Below are 15,555 nucleotides of genomic sequence, written 5' to 3'. Positions count from 1 at the left end.
TCCCCAGTTTTGCATAACCAACACTGTTATATTAATATACTTTTTAGCTCTGTAATCACCTTGTATCTAAGCTTCTGCAGACTGCCTCCTTATCTCAGATAATTTGACAGACTGGCATTTCAGACAATTAGTGCTGACTCTTAAATAACTTCATGTGCATGAGCACAATGTTATCTATATTTTACACATGAACTAACACCCTCTAGCTGTGAAAAAAACTTAAATGCAGAGGCGGCCCTCAAGGGCTTAGAAATTAGCATATGAGCCTACTTAGGTTTAGTTTTCCACTAAGAATAACAAGAGAACAAAGCAAATTTGATGATAAAAGTAAATTAGAAAGTTGTTTAAAATGGCACGCCCTATCTGAATCATGAAAGTTTCATTTGGACTTTACTATCCCTGTAAATGGTAAAAAACTACATTCAAACTTGTTGGCTAATGAATTTAATATAATGACAACTATCTATCATTTGTCACTTTATCTCCATTCCTTTTGCTATTGTTAAGGGCTGGGAAACCACATGTAAAAGTAAAATGACTGTTTCTAACAGTTTTTTTTATATATTTAGCTGTATCTGGTTATACAGTATTTGAGCAGTTTTACTATGTTAAAACATGTTTGTTCAAATGCATTGGAGTGACTTAGAAAAGAAGCCATTAATCACTGAACCTTTTTTCATGACTATTTTGATGGATTACAACGAGGGCCTAGTTAGGTTACAGTAAATAAAATGCCCTGTGATTCTGTAGAGTACTGGAAAATGGTAGTACTTAGTGCATCAACACTCTTTTAGAATCCATACTATATATGATGTAGAAGTAAAGCAAACTTAAACATTTTCTGAAATTCTATGCTATGTCTTAATCAAGAAAGTATAATCTTGAGTTCCATGTCCTTTAAGTAAATTAAAACATCTAAAAATGTTTTCATATCTACAAACTGCTATGTTGTTTTCATTTAAAATGATAAATCACAACAACAAAAAATAGAAAGAAACCTTTATATAAATGTTAATTTGCAGAGAGGATGTACTACCCCTGTAGTGGATAATTAGTGAGCATATGTTTTAGAGACATTTTAGTATGTACAGTACCTGCATTTCTTGACAAAAAGAAGCTGTTGGTCCAAACAGAATTTGACATTGCTCATCTGCTGTGTACGTCATCCCTGGCAGTTTTGAGGGAATAATCATGGAGCTAAGGCTTTGGGGATTTGTCTGCAACAAACAGTTACTGGCTTTTGACCTGGCAACATAAAAAAAAGTTTTAAAATGTGGAACAGAGAAGTGGTTATGACTGAACTGCCATAAACATTAATTTTACTGTAAAAATACAAAAAGACGATATATCATTATCATTTTACAGAAATTTGATCTGCTTCCTTTAACTCTCCTTTCAGAATGCTGCATCTTTCTTATAGGAAGATTTTAGTCTTACAGAAATAAATCTACTTCAGCTTTCACAATATGTAGATACACACACATTTCAGAAGTCTCATTGCTTTTCAACATTTGTAGAAGTTTGTATGAATTAGAAAATTGTGTAAAACACCAAGAAATGATATACATTTAATATATGGAATGTTCTTTATCTTTTTTAAATGTATATTTCATTTTTATTTCAATTGTTTTGTAAAAAAGTTATAGAGTTACCACTAGCATATACAAATATAGCCTACAAATAATACCACTAAAAATGCAATGGAATAGGGGAGGTTAAACTGGGACAGTCATATTAAAGGACAGTGTTCACCAGAATTTTTATTGTTTAAAAAGATAGATAATCCCTTTATTCCCCATTTCCCAGTTTTGCATAACCAACACAGTTATATTAATACACTTTTTACCTCTGTGATTACCTTGTATCTAAGCCTCTGCAGACTGCCCCCTTATCTCAGTAGTTTTGACAGACATGCAGTTTAGTTAATCAGTGCAGACTACTTAATAACTCCACGGGAGTGAGCACAATGTTATCTATATAATACACATGAACTAGCCCTGTCTAACTGTGAAAAACTTTCAAAATGCTCTGAGCTAAGAGACGGTTTTCAACGGTTTAGACATTTTAAAAATACCCCCAACAGAACAAAGCAAATTTGATGATAAAAGTAAATTGGAAAGTTGTTTAAAATTTCATGCCCTATCTGAATCATGAAAGATTCATTTTGATTAGACTGTCCCTTTAATTGTATATAAGACTATCACAAGGGATAGCTAAGGACTGACCCTACGCATAAAGGGACATGAAACCCATTTTTTTAATAAATTCATTAGATAGAGAAAACAATTTTAAACAACTTTCCAATTTACTACTTTTATGTAATTGGCTTAATTTTCTTGGTATCCGTTATTAAAGAAGCAAAAATGTACTACTGGGAACTAACTGAACACATTAAGTGAGCTAATAACACGAGGCATAGATGTGCAGCCACCAATCAGCAGCTCCTGAGCCTACCTAGGTTTCCTTGTGAACAAAGAATGCCAAGAGAACAAAACAAATTAGATAATAAAAAAACTTGGAAAGCTGTTTAATCATTTGTGTATGTAAATTATGAAAGAAAAAAATCGGGGTTCATATTCCTTTAAGTGGATGCTCTTTCTACGGAACATACAACAGTAAAACCTTACAACCAATCAGTACTATCTATTTTATTTCTGATTTCCAGCTGCCAATGCCCATTAGGTTTACACCTAATTTTATCCTTTATTTATGTATTTATTTACTGGATTTTGTGCTATTTCGTATTTCACAATTAATACTGTTTTAACACACAAGAGATGTCAACTTGGACAAAAATTACTTTACAATTGGGAAAAAAAGTTGTACCCTGAATGACTTTTGATTTGCATAAATGCTTTTATACTTGTTTGAAGTTATATTTGAAAATGAGACATTAAAGGGACACTGTACCCAAAAAATTTCTTTTGTAATTCAGAAAGAGCATGCAATTTTATTACTCCTATCATCAATTTTTCTTCATTCTCTTGCTATCATTATTTGAAAAAGAAGGCATCTAAGCTTTTTTTTTTGTTTCAGTACTCTGGACAGCAGTTTTTTATTGGTGGATTAATTTATCCACCAATCAGCAAGGACAACCCAGGTTGTTCACCAAAAATGGGCCGGCATCTAAACTTACATTCTTGCATTTCAAATAAAGATACCAAGAGAATGAAGAAAATTTGATAATAGGAGTAAAATAGAAAGTTGCTTAAAATGTCATGCTCAATCTGAATCACGAAAGAAAATGTTTGGGTACAGTGTCCCTTTAAGCATTGTAGATAAATAAGTACACTCAATTAACCCTACACATATCATGTGAGATAAAACATATAAACATATAAAGTATATATTTAGGAGGGTTACAATGAAGACTGATTGATAGAACCTTATCACATGAAGATATACATTTCCTCCCATTTATGTTTTTATGCAAAGCAAACAATTGCAGCATTAATACAGATCAAAATACAACAATCACTAAAATATACATTTATGAAAAGAGAAGACGTTCACATTATAAAATTTAAAGTTGGTCACAACAATGTAGATACTGAATGTATCTCGTCATAAGATTATCTGCACTCAACTACAAATCTAGACTAGTAGTATAATAACTAATCACTTTAAAGTGAAAATTAATTATACTATCCTGTTATAAACAACAGATCATTAAATTAAATAATTACTAAAAAATAACCCAAGTAGTTCTGCTAATATTTTGCAAATAATTTATTTTATGAATTTCTCAAACACAGCCAGTATTTTAATATGTACAGAGGATCTGTTACAATGAATCATGTTAATTATTTCTAAGCAATGGAATATTTCCCTTACAAATCCAAGTAAATTGTCATTTTTGTTAGTTTAGTAAAGGCATATCCATCTGACAATCTAATACAAGGCCACGTTTTCATTAATGAGGCATTACATTTAGATATTAACACTACCAAGTGAAATATACACAAATCGCATGCTGGATTCACTTAAAAGAAAACACCAATTTATGTGGCTTAAAGTATGAAATGTAATTACGAAGATTAATTTAAAACATTTGTATATGTAATTTACAATTTGATGATTTATTAATTTTGCATCTGTTTCACATTACAAAAGATTATGTAGAAGAAAGATGTGTAAAGTCAATGTCTAGTAATATGCAAAATATACATTTTGGATGCTTTAGCAAAATGCAGCAATTAATTGTGACTATTCTTTCTGCATTTTGAATACATTACATAGATTAAAGGGACTATGAAACATAAAACATTAAAAGGATATAAAACCCAATGCAATTTTAAGTAACTTTCTTGGTATCTTTATTTGAAAAAGCAGGAATGTAAGCTTAGGAGGCAAATAGAAAGTTGCTTAAAATTGCATGCTCTATCTGAATCATGAAAGAAAAAAAAACTGTCAGTATAAAAAATGAAATTTACCAGGAGCGCTAAAAAAAAGCTAAAAGTGATATCCTAATAATAAAGTGCCAAGTGGTAGTGCAAATGAGTATGTGCAAAAAATATTCTATCGAGTGAAAACAAATTTTTAAACCGTGAACACAATGTATTCAACCAGGGTTATATATCTTAATATAAGCCTAACTATTATATAAGTGGTACAGATACGTCTGAAAAAAACAACTTGTTTAAGTGTACAAATGTGATCCAGAAGGTCTATATATCTTAATATATGCCTATAAATACTAATGTCTCTAAAATTTCTTTGCTTAAAGTGCAAGAGTGAAAAAATGGTCCTCTGACCAAGCGTGTATAGAAACCAAAACAGTAATTATCAAAATAATTCTATGAATTAGTGCAAGTGTAGGATATACATAAAAATTTATTAATATATGGCCAAATATGCAAACATTATATGCAATAAAAACAGAATATAGAAAATATAAAAAAAAAAAAAAAAACGGACGTCTCCGTATAAAATCAGGTTGCCACCACACAAGATTTCCTAAATGCGTATAGTCATTCGAAAAAACTTTCAGTCTTTGTGCAAAAAAGTCACTTTTCTTAAGCGAAAGTTTTCTATTTGAAGGGAAAACCTTTTAGCTTACCCCCAGCAGTTCAGTCAGATCAGTCCGTCAGTTTGGAATTACCGCCGTGGCGGAGTGACGTCACTCTTATAGGCGTTGTCCTCAATCCGTGATCCGATTGGTCCTTAGATCCCAGCTCAAGTTTCTAAGCTGCCGTGTTCAGTAAACAATCGTATCCGCTCTTTAGTGCTGAGTAGCACGCAGGATACTATTTGTAGTATGCAGACAATTAGAGTAAGTGCTGGAACTCCTGATTTCACCTTAGAGTTCAGTGGGCGCTATATCAGTGTTTAAGCGCAAATTCCAATAGGTTTGTGAATGTCCATTTGCCAGGGTATTAATATGACAGGAATAGGTCCACAGCTTAAGAAGAGTATTCAGCAACAACAGTACATAGCATCAACGCGTTTCTCCCTATACAGGGCTTTTTCAAGATGAAAATGTTGCCACAGTTGCACCTTTTTAAAGGTGTTCCCAATTTCTCATTGGTTCAGTATAATTAGTTAAGGTGGTTTAGAACATTTTTTAAGGTGGTATTGGCAAACCTCTATTATGGCAAAATTACTTGTGATTTGTTATCAAATTCTATTAGTGCATATGTAAGAGTCTAAAATGTGAAAATCCAATAACTTAGAAGTGTAGTAATTAAAACCTATACTATAAAAAAGAGGATTAAAAAGAAATCCATAGTTTTCTAGAAAGATGTATATTCCTAAAATCCAGGTTACTTCTTATACTATCTTATAAAAGTTTTTAAAACAATTTTTTCACAAAAAAACATAAATATAAAATCATGTAATTGTTACTCCGGACATTAATTCATATAAATAACTAAATAAAAATGGGAATATAATTACGTATTTGTACAGAGACTAATAAGAATCTAAAATGTGGTTAATCCAATAAAAACGGTGAGATATCAAGCTCTGAGTTGAGGCCAGTAGGGTATAGTGTCTCATATTTATAGATGAACTCTGCTTCTTTCAATTTAAGGAATTTTTCCATATTTCCCCCTCTCCAATTTTGTTTCACATGTACTATTCCCCAATATTTCAAATCTGAAGTTCTGCCTTTATGTTTTAGTTTAAAATGTTTATATAGATTAGTGTCATCAATTCCTTTTTCGATACATAAAAGGTGCTCTCTTATTCTATCTTTGATTATTCGTTTTGTTTCCCCAAAGTAAATCAAATCACATGTGCACTTAAGGGCATATATAACTCCCTTGGTGGTACATCTAATGCATTCTTTAATCTTAATATCTTCTCCTAATTTTGAGACTTTTAGTGTACTTCTTTTATCACTGTGTTTACAGGCCTTACAAGAATAGCAGGGAAAAAAGCCTGAGATTTTTTCTCCCTGTAGGTCTTTTTGAATAAAACCCCGTGTTTTTGTGTTTGATATACTGGGTGCCAGAATAGACTTAAAATTTTTTGTTTTTCTGAAAATCATTTTCGGTTTGGGTGGGAGGGAATTTCCTATTATAGGATCTGCTCTAAGTATGGCCCAGTGTTTATTAAGAATTTTTCTCATGAGTCCATGGTCTATGCTAAAATCTGTAATAAACGGAACATTAATTATTTCCTTATTCTCTTTAGTATCTTTTTGTTTGTAGATCAGTAAGGAATCTCTGTCTGTTTCTTTAGCTCTTTGTACAGCTTTGTTCACAGAATCTTCATTATAACCTCTGTCTTTAAACTTCTCTATTAATACCTCAATTTGATTCTCAAAATCACACATTCTGGAGCAGTTTTTCCTTATCCTTAAACTTTGTCCAACAGGGATATTGTCTTTCCACTGTTGCAAATGACAACTATTAGCGTGAACGAAGCTGTTAGAATCTACTTCCTTGAAATGTGTTTTCGTTTGTATAGAATTATTAATAACCATGATCTCTAAATCTAAAAAGACAACTTTGTCCCTACTGTAATTAAAAGTAAAATTCAGGCCACTGTCATTATTGTTCATGTCTTTAAAAAGGTTAAGTAGTTTGTCTTCTGTTCCTCTCCATAATAGTAGGACATCATCGATGTACCGTCTATAGAGCACGAGGTCCGCACCACAGTCATGCATCTGGAAAAAGGAATCTTCCCAATTTCCAACAAAGAGATTGGCATAACTGGGTGCAAACCTCGTGCCCATAGCCGTACCTTCAATTTGTAAATAAAATTGATTATCATGCATAAAATAATTGTTTTTTAGTATAAATTCTATGCTTGTGAGTAGGAATTCTTTTTGTTCACTCTTCATATCAGGGTCAGTGTCTAGATACTTACTAATTGCTTTAATTCCCTTTTTGTGATCTATCACTGTGTAGAGTGATGTTATATCTCCAGTGACTAGAATTAGATTTTCTTCCTAGACTGTATTCTGTAATATATTCAGAACCTCAGTCGAATCCCTTAAATAGGAATCTAATTTCTTAACAAATTTCTGTAGATAAATGTCCACATAATGAGAAAGGTTGGATGACAAAGAGCCTATCCCGGAGATAATAGGTCTCCCTGGGGGTAGTTCTAAATTTTTGTGAATTTTAGGGAGGAAGTAGAACACCAGGACCCTCGGGTTCTAAACCACCTTAACTAATTATACTGAACCAATGAGAAATTGGGAACACCTTTAAAAAGCTGCAACTGTGGCAACATTTTCATCTTGAAAAAGCCCTGTATAGGGAGAAACGCGTTGATGCTATGTACTGTTGTTGCTGAATACTCTTCTTAAGCTGTGGACCTATTCCTGTCATATTAATACCCTGGCAAATGGACATTCACAAACCTATTGGAATTTGCGCTTAAACACTGATATAGCGCCCACTGAACTCTAAGGTGAAATCAGGAGTTCCAGCACTTACTCTAATTGTCTGCATACTACAAATAGTATCCTGCGTGCTACTCAGCACTAAAGAGCGGATACGATTGTTTACTGAACACGGCAGCTTAGAAACTTGAGCTGGGATCTAAGGACCAATCGGATCACGGATTGAGGACAACGCCTATAAGAGTGACGTCACTCCGCCACGGCGGTAATTCCAAACTGACGGACTGATCTGACTGAACTGCTGGGGGTAAGCTAAAAGGTTTTCCCTTCAAATAGAAAACTTTCGCTTAAGAAAAGTGACTTTTTTGCACAAAGACTGAAAGTTTTTTCGAATGACTATACGCATTTAGGAAATCTTGTGTGGTGGCAACCTGATTTTATACGGAGACGTCCGTTTTTTTTTTGGTTTTTTTTTGTTTTTTTTATATTCTATTTTCTATATTCTGTTTTTATTGCATATAATGTTTGCATATTTCGCCATATATTAATACATTTTTATGTATATCCTACACTTGCACTAATTCAAAGAAATAATTTTGATAATTACTGTTTTGGTTTCTATACACGCTTGGTCAGAGGACCATTTTTTCACTCTTGCACTTTAAGCAAAGAAATTTTAGAGACATTAGTATTTATAGGCATATATTAAGATATATAGACCTTCTGGATCACATTTGTACACTTAAACAAGTTGTTTTTTTCAGACGTATCTGTACCACTTATATAATAGTTAGGCTTATATTAAGATATATAACCCTGGTTGAATACATTGTGTTCACGGTTTAAAAATTTTTTTTCACTCGATAGAATATTTTTTGCACATACTCATTTGCACTACCACTTGGCACTTTATTATTAGGATATCACTTTTAGCTTTTTTTAGCGCTCCTGGTAAATTTAATTTTTTATACTGATTTTATACACCTTTGATAGGGACCCTTAGGTTACTCAGGAGTTTAGTGATTACACTCTGCGCTTACTAGTCTTTTCTACACTAAAAAAAACTGTCACCTAGATTACGAGTTTTGCGTTAGAAACTGAGCGGTGCTAACGCGCAGTTTATGCTCACCGCTCACTTGCAGACAGCACTGGTATTACGGGTTTTTACAAACCCGGGGTTAGCCGCCAAAAAAGTGATCGTAGAGCAAAATTTAGCTCCACATCTCACCTCAACACCAGCGCTCATGCACGATTTCCCCATAGGAATCAATGGGGGAGAGCCGGCTCAAAAAAAAACTAACACCTGCAAAAAAGCAGCGTAAAGCTCCTAACGCAGATTGAAGTTCAATCCTATTGGCTGATCCAATCAGTCAATAGGATTGAGCTCGCATTCTATTGGCTGTTCCAATCAGCCAATAGAATGCAAGCTCAATCCTATTGGCTGATTGCATCAGCCAATAAGATTTTTCCTACCTTAATTCCGATTGGCTGATAGAATTTTATCAGCCAATCGGAATTGAAGGGACGCCATCTTGGATGACGTCCCTTAAAGGAACCGTCATTGTTGAAGAAGACTCCGGATGAAGAGGATGCTCCGCGTCGGATGTCTTGAAGATGGAGCCGCTCCACGCCGGATGGATGAAGATAGAAGATGCCGTCTGGATGAAGACTTCTGCCCGTCTGGAGGACCTCTTCTGCCCGGCTTGGATGAAGACTTCTGCCCGTCTGGAGGACCACTTCTGCCCGGTTGGGTGAAGACGTCTCACGGTAGGGTGATCTTCAAGGGGATAGTGTTAGTTTTTTTAAGGGGGGATTGTGTAGGTTTTAGAGTAGGGTAAGTTGTGTGGGTGGTGGGTTTTAATGTTGGGGGGGAATTGTAATTTTTTTTTACAGGTAAAAGAGCTGATTACTTTGGGGCAATGCTCCGCAAAAGGCCCTTTTAAGGGCTATTTGTAATTTAGTGTAGGGTAGGGCTTTTTTTTATTTTGGGGGGGCTTTTTTATTTTGTTAGGGGATTAGATTTGGTGTAATTAGTTTAAAAATCTTGTAATTTGTTTATTATTTTCTGTAATTTAGTGTTTGTTTTTTTTCGTATAATTACGTATAATTACGTATATAATAAATACAATTCGTATAATTGTTTTAAATTGTAATTAATTGTATTTAGTTTAGGTAATTAATTTAATTGTAGTGTAGTGATAGGTGTAATTGTAATTTAGATTAGGTTTTATTTTACAGGTAAATTTGTCTTTATTTTAACTAGGTAGTTATTAAATAGTTAATAACTATTGTACCTAGTTAAAATAAATACAAAGTTGCCTGTAAAATAAAAATAAACCCTAAGCTAGCTACAATGTAACTATTAGTTATATTGTAGCTAGCTTAGGGTTTATTTTATAGGTAAGTATTTAGTTTTAAAAAGGAATAATTTAGTGAATTGTAGTAATTTTATTTAGATTTATTTAAATTATATTTAAGTTAGGGGGGTTAGGGCTAGGGTTAGACTTAGATTTAGGGGTTAATACAATTAATATAGTTGCGGCGACGTTTGGGTGAGGCAGATTAGGGGTTAATAAATGTACAAAGGTGTTGGCGATGTTAGGGCCAGCAGATTAGGGGTTAATAATATTTAAATAGTGTTTGCGATGCGGGAGTGCGGCAGTTTAGGGGTTAATATGTTTATTATAGTGGCGCGATGTCCGGTTTGGCAGATTAGGGGTTAAAAAAATTATTTTAGTTTTTGCGATGTGGGGGAGCCTTGGTTTAGGGGATAATAGGTAGTTTATGGGTATGAGTGTACCTTTTAGCACTTTAGTTAAGAGTTTTATGCTACGGCGTTGTAGTGTAAAACTCTTAACTACTGACTTTAAAATGCGGTACCAGGCTTGACAGGAGAGGGTCTACCGCTCACTTTTTGGCAGACTCATAATACCGGCGCTATGCAAGTCCCATTGAAAAAAGAGGATACGCAACTGACGTAAGTGGATTTGTGGTATTTCCAAGTCTGGCCAACAAAGTGAGCGGTACACCTGTACCTGCAATACTCCTAATACCAGCGGGCATTAAAAAGCAGCGTTGGAACTGGCCAACGCTGCTTTTTAACCCTAACACACAACTCGTAATCTAGCCGTGTGTTTCTTATCCCTTTAAGAAGCCATGCAAATGCTTGCTTGAAAAAAAATATCCTCACTTGCTATGTTTTCAACAATAAAAAAAAAATGTTTGCATGAATTCTTTTTTTTTTTTTGGGGGGGGGGTTGCTGTCCCTTTAATTGATCATATGCATCCTGTAAAGGGAAAGAAATACCTGAGGAATCTTTCAAGGTCTTCTCGACTGCATCTGGACCATGAAACATCTCCAAGATTTTGTCCTTTGATCCATTCTCCAGACATAATGTGAAGGCCATCAGCACAGTTTGGGTGGTCGTTGTCATGATTAATTCCCATGCTGATTATTTTTAAAATGTTAACAAAAAAAGTAAAGATTAGAAAGGTATTTAAAAAAAACATTTTGTAATCAAATAATTTTTAGAAAAACTGTGAGCACTTCAGTCTGGTTAGAGATACTGAAATATAGTTCTGAAAAAGATTTTATATATGTGTATGTGTGTGTAAATTATAAAAAAAACTAATAGTAAAATAATATATGTATATATAATGTACCATATAACTACAAATGCAGCTATCTTACAAAAAGAGGACAACATTTTATGAATTAAAAAAATAAATAGCTAAATAAATATTGTTTTTAAATATAAAAAACATAAAAAGCATTAAAATACAATAAAAAGTTATACCTGTCTCTCAACAGTTGTCTCTCTGGCCAAACAGTAACCACAACACGCTTTATGGTTTTTATATTTAACTTAAAGCGACAGTCTACACTAAAAATTTTTTTATTTTTTTAAAAGATAGATAATGCCTTTACTACCCATTACCCAGCTTTGCACAACCAACAGCCTCTTATCACATGCTTTTTTATTTGCTTTTCACAACAGGAGACTGCTAGTTCATGTTGGCCATATAGATAACACCCGAGGATTTATTTTAAATTTAGCACAACACAGTACTAAATGCAAGTCAATAGATAATAAATAAATAGTCATGTGATCAGGGGGCTGTCAGAAGATGCTTAGATACAAGGTAATCACAGAGGTAAACAGTATATTAATATAACAGTGTTGGTTATGCAAAAATGGGGAATGGGTAATAAAGGGATTATCTACCTTTTAAAACAATAACAATTCTACTGTAAACTGTCCCTTTGAAAAAAAAATTAACTTCATGTGCTGCCTCACTTCTTTAATTTATAAACACATTTTGTAATCAACATTATGCTGTCAAGAAAAAACACAATTTAATATTTACAAAGTTCCTGTAATGAATGTTGAGATCTCTATGTATATGAGATATCCAGCCATGACATACCATGCATGCGGTTGTGGCCATGCAATATGACCACAAAAAATTACTACTGTGATCAGATTATTTGAAAAGTGAATGGCATATTCATATCAAATAGAAAAAATATAATTATTGTAACAACTAAATTTAAATTAGAAATGTTCAATAATAAAACAAATATGAGCCAGATTACAAGTGGAGCGCTAAATAACTCTTTCATAAAAGTGATATTTGCGCTCTCCTGTGTAATATCAGCACATGCTAATGTGCGCTGGTATTGCAAATTTTCAGCAATGCGAATGCGAGATTGCTTTTGCATTGCTGAGAAGCATTGTGCTCATGAGAGCGCGTTTTAATAGGCTTCAATGGGAGCCTCGTTCTGATTCCATCAGAGACAGCATCAGTACCTAAGAGCAGTGAAGAGGGTAAGTCATGCAGCAATTGGCAGCAGATTTTACATATATAAGTACATGCTTATATACAAATATATTTATGTGTTAATATTTGTATATACACATATTAACACATAAATATATATGTATATAAGCAGATACATATATATTTACAGGGAACAAACACTTCCCATAGACCGCAATGTAAAGGTATTTTTCAGTGTGCTTTTTTTTTTCTTACACCCCACTCCTGCCAACTTCAACCCCAAAATACTGCCTAGTACAGTTATTTATTAAAAAAATAAAGATGCTACTATCTTGATTTTTTAATAAAATACACTAGACAGTATTTTGGGGGCATTTGGGTCATATTTATAAAATTAATCATAGATCTGATCTCTGGTTAATTTTATAAGTGCTAATATAAACATAGAAACATAGAAACATAGAATTTGACGGTAGATAAGAACCAAAAAGGCCCATCAAGTCTACCCATATTACATGTTACTTTTTCCTTAGGATAGCCTTATGCATGTCCCAGGCATTTTTAAATTCCTTTACAGTCTTTGTGTTTACCACCTCAAATGGAAGTTTATTCCATGAATCCACCACCCTTTCTGTAAAAAAAATGCTTCCTCAAATTTCTCCTGAATCTACTACCCTCTAACTTTAGATTGTGACCCCTTGTTTTGGCATTTATTTTTTTGTGAAAAATGCTTTCAGCTTCTATTTTATTAAGTCCCTTCATATATTTGAAGGTTTCTATCATGTCACCTCTTTCCCTTCTATCCTCTAAACTATACATATTTAGATCATAGAGTCTTTCTTTGTACGTTTTATATTTTAGACCATGTACCATTTTAGTAGCCCTCCTTTGGACAGCTTCTAGTTTATTTATATCTTTCTGAAGATATGGTCTCCAGAACTGTACACAGTATTCCATATTTGGTCTAACTAATGATCTGTAAAGTGGCATAAGAACCTTGCTAATTGTAATGGCTGGGTAATTATCATGCACCAGCAAACGGGCACATTTTCCCATTTGCGAGCGCGCAATAATTTAGCACTCCACTTGTAATCTAGTCCATATATTTTAAGAAATAAGACCTTCTGATTTATGAAAAGGTGGTTTTTATAAGAAAAGATTTTGTTGCTATCAGAAGAATAGCATCATTATATATCTACTTCAAGGGAGATTATCTCACTATTGATCTACTTACAATACAATTATTCCAAAACAAGTCCAGGGATGCTGTAATGCTAATGCAAATAAAATGACACCAGTTTAAAATTACCTTTAAATTAAACAATGGACAAAATGAAATCATGTTTAATAATACTGAGTCATGTGATCATTACTTTCATTGCTCGTCTTATTATATTAATTTAATTCTATTACAGGTGAGGTGATATATACTGCAGTATAGTAAATAGCAAAGATCTCTACTAATCAAAGATGACCTTTTATTTCTGCTGTCATTTTTGTTACCACCTGTATAGACATTGAACCCATTGGGGGGTAGTTATCAAGCCGTCAACCTCAAATACGCTGGAATTCTGCAGCGTATTTGTGGCAAGGCTGATTCGCCTAAGTTATCAAGCCCTAGATACCGGCAAAAGTAGAATTTAGTGACGTAAGCTTCGATCCGCCGGACTCAGTCCGACACAGAACGATTCTTACGGTTCCGAACACAAGTTCGGCACAATCTGACTACTATTGCTAGTTATCAAAAAACTAGCAGGTACGCTCGGCACTTTTCCGGCCCAGCGTACCTGGTTTTCAATCCGCCGCCTCCCATAGGAATCAATGGGAGTCTGACCATAGCGAAAGTTCATGTTCGCTGCTGCCAGACATCCCATTGATTCCTATAGGAGATGTCTACACCTAACACCCTAACATGTACCCTGAGTCTAAAAACCCCTAATCTGTCCCCCCCCTACACCGCTGCAACTAAATAAATGTATTACCCCCTAAACCGCCCGCTCCCGGAGCCCACCGCAAGCTATACTAAATATGTTAACCCTTAAACCGCCGCTCCCGGAGCCAACCGCCACTCTAATAAACTGATTAACCCCTAAACCACCGCTCCCGGAGCCCACCGCAAGCTATACTAAATATGTTAACCCCTAAACCGCCGCACCTGGAGCCCACTGCCACTCTAATAAACTGATTAACCCCTAAACCGCCGCTCCCGGATCACACCGCAAGCTATACTAAATATGTTAACCCCTAAACCGCCGCTCCCGGCCCCGCCACATCTATAATATATGTATTAACCCATAAACCGCCACTCCGAGACCGCCACCTACATGATACCTATTAACCCCTATCCTGCCCCCCATACCGTTGCCACCTATAATAAATGTATTAACCCCTATCCTGCCCCCCACTACACCGCCGCCACTGTAATAAAATTATTAACCCCTAAACCTAAGTCTAACCCTAACCCTAACACCCCCCTAACTTAAACATTAATTAAATAAATCTAAATAATATTTCTCTTATTAAATAAATTAATCCTATTTATAACTAAATACTTACCTTTAAAATAAACCCTAATATAGCTACAATATAAATAATAATTATATTGTAGCTATCTTAGGGATTTTTATTTATTTTACAGGTAATTTTCAATTTATTTTAACTAGGTATAATAGCTATTAAATAGTTATTAACTATTTAATAGCTACCTAGCTAAAATAAAGAGAAATTTACCTGTAAAATAAAAACTAACCTAAGTTACAATTACACCTAACACTACACTATACTTTAATAAATTATTTCTATTTAAAACTAAATGCTTACCTGTAAAATAAACCCTAAGAAAGCTACAATATAATCAATAATTTCATTGTAGCTATTTTAGGATTTATTTTAATTTTACAGGTAACTTTGTATTTATTTTAGCTAGTTAGAATAGTTATTAAATAGTTAATAACTATTTAATAACTACCTAGCTAAAA

General features: G+C 33.9%; 1 protein-coding gene across 1 annotated transcript in view; it reads right to left on the bottom strand.

Moving 5' to 3' along the window:
* The window catches only part of ADAMTS19 (ADAM metallopeptidase with thrombospondin type 1 motif 19), a 574,573-nt gene that overhangs the window by 323,995 nt on the left and 235,023 nt on the right, over positions 1 to 15,555 (bottom strand). The window contains exons 9-10 of the mRNA XM_053701647.1: positions 11,103 to 11,243; positions 1,095 to 1,245 (exon numbers count right to left, since the gene is read on the bottom strand). Of these exons, the coding sequence (XP_053557622.1) occupies positions 1,095 to 1,245; positions 11,103 to 11,243 (292 nt within the window). The remainder of the gene's footprint in view (positions 1 to 1,094; positions 1,246 to 11,102; positions 11,244 to 15,555) is intronic.

Source organism: Bombina bombina, chromosome 2, assembly GCF_027579735.1.
Source record: "Bombina bombina isolate aBomBom1 chromosome 2, aBomBom1.pri, whole genome shotgun sequence".
Taxonomy (NCBI): domain Eukaryota; kingdom Metazoa; phylum Chordata; class Amphibia; order Anura; family Bombinatoridae; genus Bombina; species Bombina bombina.
This window is presented reverse-complemented; position numbering and strand designations above follow the sequence as displayed.